The sequence below is a fragment of the Coloeus monedula genome (assembly GCF_965178545.1).
Source record: "Coloeus monedula genome assembly, chromosome: 36".
Classification (NCBI taxonomy): domain Eukaryota; kingdom Metazoa; phylum Chordata; class Aves; order Passeriformes; family Corvidae; genus Coloeus; species Coloeus monedula.
The window spans coordinates 562,656-568,655 of NC_138816.1; the positions used below are offsets into that span (position 1 = coordinate 562,656).

Here is a 6,000-nt window from a genome sequence, read left to right on the forward strand (position 1 = left end):
TGGCTGTACGGTGGAGCTTCTTCAGCACGTGTCACTTGTTCCTCTTCATCAGTGAGACCAAAGTTTTCACTTTCAGGCCAATTTGTGATTATTTCCAAAATCCCAGGGCAATTCAGTTTTCCGATACAGGCGCACTGTGTGATGAGAGCAATCCATTTGCTCCATGTGGCATTGGTGGCATGGTGGGTAGAGGGAACCTTTGCTTTGAACATCCACCCCAGCACCGGTAGTCGGGGTGCCAGGAGGAGTTGTGCTTCAGTGCCGATTACCTCAGAGGCAGCTTGGATTCCTTCATAGGCTGCCAAGATTTCCTTCTCTGTTGGGGTAGAGTTGGCTTCAGACCCTCTGTAGCTTCAACTCCAGAATCCCAGTGGTCGACCTCGAGTCTCATCAGGCACCTTCTGCCAGAGGCTCCAGGACAGACCATTGTTCCCGACTGCAGAGTAGAGCACGTTCTTCACCTCTGGTCCTGCCCTGACTGGGCCAAGGGCTACAGCGTGAGCGATTTCCTGCTTGATTTGGGCAAAAGCTTGCTGCTGTTCAGGGCCCCAAAGGAAATTGTACTTCTTGTGGGTAACCAGGTAAAGAGGACTCACAATCTGGCTGTACTCAGGAATATGCATCCCCCAAAAGAGCAGGATCGGCGTTGGATGATCCCCAGTGACCCCCGTGGAGCAGAGCCCTGGTGACCCCCATTCCGGGTGATCCCCGCTGGGTGGGGGGAAGGTGTTGGAGAGATTTCTTCGCCTTCTCCTTGTGCTGCTGGGATTTGGTTGGTAATAAATTCCCTCCCTGTGCCCAGGCTGGGTCTGTTGTGCCCGTGCCAGTGCTCGGGGCAGGATCTCTCCAGGTCCTTCTCTCAGCTCCTGGGCTTTTCCTTGTATTTCCTGTCCCTGTGCAGTAGCAGAGGGCAGGGACAGAGCAGTTTTGGTGTCTCCCGGCATCCAGGCAGGGCCAGCCCAGCCCCGGGGGTTGTGAGGGGCTTGTGGGGGTCCCCCGCTTGCGGGACATCCCCACTGGAGGAGGGTGTCCCCTCCTTGCTGCAGCCCCAGCCCTCAAGCAGCGCTCAGCCAAGCAGGGAACACCCTCAGCTGGGGCCTCGTTTTTGGGCAAAGCTGAGCCCCTGGACATCTCCATCCCCATTTTGGGGTGCAGCTGAGCTCCTGGATACCTGGGTTCCCAGTTTTGGGGCTCTATTTGGCTTGCACAGCCTGGTTTTGGTAGCAGGGTTGGTTGAGAGGTGGCTTCTGAGAGAAGGATCTGGAAGCTTCCTCCATGTCTGGCAGAGCCAATCCCTGGCAGCTCCAAAGATGGAGGTGCCGGATGCAGAGATGCCCCCACAGCCCCTGGGAAGGAGGGAGGAGGGGGAGGGTGTTTTTAAGGGTCTTCTTCTCCTTCTCATTCTCCTGCTCTTATTTTTTCAGTGTCATCAATTTAATTAATTGGTATCTCTAATTAGAGCCTGTTGTGCCCGTGCTGGTGTTTGCTGAGAGATCTCTCCCAGTCCTTATCCCCACCCGGGAACCCTCGGTTCCATTTTCTCTCCCCTGTGCGGCTGCGGGGGGCAGGGACAGAGTGGCTTTGGTGGGTGCCTGGCACTGGGCCAGCGTCACCCCAGGCCATGGGCACCCCTGAGATCCCGCGTCCCTGGGGACACATTTCTGGGCACAGCTGAGCTCCCACCTGCCCAGCACCTCGAGGTTCCCCCTCCAAAAACCCCACCACAGGGCTGCAGCGTCCCTAAAGCCCCTCAGCCAATCAAAATCATGGCCAGCGCTGGCCATGGGGCGAGTGGCGGCAGCTGGGGCCGTACTGGTGGCACTGGTGGTGCTGGGAGCCCCCCCGGCTGCGGGCGCGGAGCTCTCGGGTGAGCGGGGGGGGGCGGGATGCGATGGGAAAGGGGGGCAGAAGGGGAAAAAGGGGTGATGGGACCCCTAAAATGAGTGAGAGGTGGAGGGGACCCTCAGAGGACGAGCAGGAGGGGGCTGAAGAGGGGGGGAGAAACGGGTGGGAGGGGGTGGGAAAGTGGGGAAAAGTGGAGGATGGGACCCTAAAACTGAGCGGGAGTGGGCTGGGGATTGGCGGATTGTGGGGGAAAAGGGTGGCAAGGGTGAAAAGGGGGGAATGGGACTCCAAAACTCCTCTGGGGAGCGGCTGGAAATGGCGGGGGAGGGGATGTGAAATAGGGAGAAGGGTGGAAAAGAGGAAGTGGGAGCACGGGCAGGAGGGTCCCATGGCGGCCGTGGGGCACAGGGGGTGCAGAGCGGGGATCCGGGGTGGCTCCCGGAGCTCTGGGCGTGCTGGGGGCTGCAGGGGGGGCACCCCCTGAGCTGTGTCCCGCACACACAGGGGTGTTCCAGGGGATGATGAAGTCCGAGTGTCACTTCATGAAGGGCACCGAGCCGGTGAGGTTGGTGCAGAGGAGCATCTGACACCGGGAGCAGCAACTGCACTCGCCAGCGATGTGGGGCTGTTGGTGGGGGACACCCCGTGTGGGGAGAAACAGGCGCAGTGCTGGAACAGCCATGCAGCAGGAGTGGGGTACAAAGGGGCTCTGGCGGACAGGCTCTGCCGGCACAACCGCGAGGTCGTTGCCCCGTTGCTGGCGGAGCGCAGAGGTGCAGAACGTCGGGCAGAGCGAGTCCCCTCGGGCCCTGCCCTGGGGATGAGCCTGGAGCCCCTCAGCCCCCCTGGAGCCCATCCCCGGGGCCTCTTGTCCTTCCAGGTTCCCCTGATGTCTCCCAGTCTCTCCCAGTCTCTCCCAGTCCATCCCAGTGTCTCCCAGTTTCCCTCCGCGTGTCCATCCCAGCCCTGCGTGGCGCTGACGCCCCTCAGCCAATCAGAGCGCGTCTCTCTGATGACTCATCAGTTGCCAGGCAGACCCGCAGCGCCGACTGCCCCGTGCTGGACTCGGCCTCCCAGTGCCGCGCGCTCCGTTCCCAGTCGCTCCCAGTGCCCTCCCAGTGCCTCCCCAGTGCCCTCAATCCACTCCCCTCTCACGAGGGCAGCTCACTTCTCTCAGAACACCCCAACCCAAAGCTGTCTATGCTTCTAGGCCGATCTCTTGTCCTGTTTCTCGGTGTTGAGCATTCCATCAAGAGCCACCCTTCTTTTTAGCCTTGGCAAAGGGGCTGGGAGAGGGTTTGGGGGATCCTCGGAAGGCAGGGAGCAACTGGGATGGGGCTTGTGGAGTCCTGGAGGAGATGAGAGTGGGTTTGGCATGTGCTGGAAGGTTTAACGGCGTTCTGGACAGATTGGGGACGAAAAAAAGAGGAGTTTAGGGGGTCCTGATGGCTCTCTGGGGGTTTTTTGAGAGGTCCTGACCCCCGCGGACCCCCCACAGATGCCAGCGGACACTGCCCGCAGCAAGATTCTGACGGGGATCGGGGACTTGGTGTTGGGCTTCATCTTCCGATGGGGGCTCGGCTTTCACTTGCTCAAGTAGGTGACGGGGGGTCCTGGGGATCACATCCCCCCTCCCCCAGAGCGTGTGTGCCCCCCCCGGGGCCCCCCAGCCCGCTGTCACCCCCTTTGCTCTGCCCACAGAGCTCCTGAGCCGCCGGCGGCCGCAGCCCCTCCCCGTGGCCTCGGGCCCGGCCGGGACCCCCCGCTCCGTCCCCGGGCTGATTTTGGGGGGGTCGTGTGTCCCCCCCAGCCCCGCTGTCACTCTGCCCCCGCCCGGCTGCTCCCAGTGTTCCCAGGAAGGCTTCCCAGTTCACCCCAGTGCCGTTTATTGGAGGACACTGGGGAGGGACTCTGGGGAACCCCGCGGGGGAGCCGAGATCGGGGGAGCCAAAACCGGCCCTGGGATGGATCAGGAATGGGGACCCCCGTGTGTCCCCCCCGTGTCACCCCACTCTGGGTGCTGGGAGCCCCCGGCTGCGGGTGAGGAGCTCTTGGGTGAGTGGGGAGGGGCGCGGGGACGATGGGAAAGGTGTCTGAGAGGGGGATAAAGGCCAGGGGGACAGCGGGAAAGGGCTTCCCATGAGAGTCCCTTTGTTTCCCCATCACTTGATCTCTTGAGCTGTTCCCTGGGGCTCTCGGGGGGGGGCAGAACCTCACGGGGGGGTCCCCAAACCCCTGTCCCTCCCTGGGGGTCTCATGGGGGGTTCCTCCCCACCCAGCAGCTGGTGCTGAGGTGGCCGTGGGGCAGAGAGGGGTGGGAAAGGGGTGTCCAGGGGGGTCCCTTGAGCTCCCAACCTGCTGTGGGGTGCTGGGGGCTGCTGGAGGGGGCACCTGCTGACCTGTCTCCCACACAGGTGTGTTCCATTCCTGGGGAAAAGCCCACTGGCACTTCTTGATGACAACAACTGGGTGAAGTTCATGGACAGGAACATCTACAACTGGGACCAGTTTGGGCACAGGGGATACCCCAAAATTTGGAGGTGGGATGGAGTTGTTTTGAGGTGGAACTGAGCCGTTTGCAGTGGGATGGAGTCGCTTTGAGGCGCCTTTGATCCCTCTCAGCTTTTGGGGTGCAGAGCTGTGAGGGACTGAAATGTTCCAGGTTAATGGCTCAAACCATTGGCCACCGGCAACAGCAGCGGGGCCTTTGCTGGCCGTGGGCACAGGGAGCGCCCGGGGGCACAGGGGGGGAACACCCAGCCCGGAGGGGACGAGCCGGGCCTGGAGCCAGGGAAGGGCAGAGGCCGATCGGAAGCAGATCCGGCCAGGTGGGACAGGGCTTTGGAGCAGGGCAGCGCCCTCCCTTACACAGCTGGCCCAGCTCTGGGAACCCGCCCGGGGCACGCCCGGGACATGCACACAGAGGGCTGGAGGTTTCCATCCCTTCGCATGGGCCATGCCTGGCTCAGCTGCGCTGCCGGGAGGGGCAGGGCCATGTCTTAGAAGGGGCCATAAACCATCAGAGCCCCCCCCAAAGTGCCCCGGGATCCACAGTGTGACATCGGACACTGCAAAACTCCCCCGGGGGAGGCACCTGGGTGTTCACCCAAACCTGAACCTGTATTAACCCACGGAACTTGGAGGTTCCGGGGCTTCCCCAGCCCCCACGGGATCCAGCCTGGGACCATCACTTACACCAAGGACAGGGACATTGGAACAACCAAAACCAAAAGTTTTGTTGCTGATCCAGGGCTGCTGACTCTGTATCCTTCTACTCTCATACTTCCTTTGCCCTTATACATTTCCTAAGTGTTACTTTTATGCTTTTAATATTACTGGAGATGGTAACCAAAAGGGCTCCAAACCCCGCCCCCAAACACAGCAACCAAACTGTTCTGAAATAAACCCTACAGAGATATATTTATAAACACAGATCTTTCACTGTTGTTTCACTCTAATCTGCCCCAGGGGAGCCATGAACCAGACCCTGGGTTACCCTCGCCTTCAGGGGCGGGGCGGAACAGGAGCCAGACACGGGGGAAGCTTCTGGAAGCTGCTGATGGAAGCCACCCCTGGAGGCCCCCTATTTCCAAAGCCTGGCCATGCAAACCCAGGACACTGGATCCAAACATGGATCACTCAGACGGGGGGCACCAGGGCTCTGCCTGTCCTGGTTTGACGCAGCTGAGCGTCAAGCACACGAAATCTGTTATTTTTCATAAGGGGAAACTAGAGAGCTGCGAGGCAAAACAGGTTCAAACTTAAACAGTTGCTGTACAAAGAAAAAGTCTATTACTAACAGAATTAAAAGTAAAAAGAAATAACAAGAAATTCAAGCAAACCTCCCCTCTCTTCCAGCACTTCACTCCTTTTACCCAACTCGCACAAAGGAAGCAGAACATGGGATTTTGGTCAGTGTTGCAGTTCTTGAAAAGTCTCTCTGTTATGCTTAAGGAAAAAAGGGTTTTCTTCTGCATCACGTGGTTCCCAAAGTGCCACCAACAGCAGACCCGCCTAGAAAGAAACAATCTGCTGTGGTGTAAAACAACTCTCCCCTGAAACATCTCACAGTTCCTTCACACTGCCAGACATGGGCCATCACATGGGGTTATTAATCTTTTTAAGGATGAGTTATTCTGGCCTGAGCACAAAGGC

The 6,000-nt window shown here is 59.6% G+C and overlaps 1 protein-coding gene across 1 annotated transcript in view; it reads left to right on the forward strand.

The window, feature by feature from the left end:
* The window catches only part of LOC309584093 (uncharacterized protein), a gene marked incomplete at its 5' end in the record, with an annotated part of 34,259 nt that overhangs the window by 26,191 nt on the left and 2,068 nt on the right, over positions 1 to 6,000 (forward strand). The window contains 2 exons of the mRNA XM_082300011.1: positions 3,344 to 3,441; positions 4,260 to 4,385. Of these exons, the coding sequence (XP_082156137.1) occupies positions 3,344 to 3,441; positions 4,260 to 4,385 (224 nt within the window). The remainder of the gene's footprint in view (positions 1 to 3,343; positions 3,442 to 4,259; positions 4,386 to 6,000) is intronic.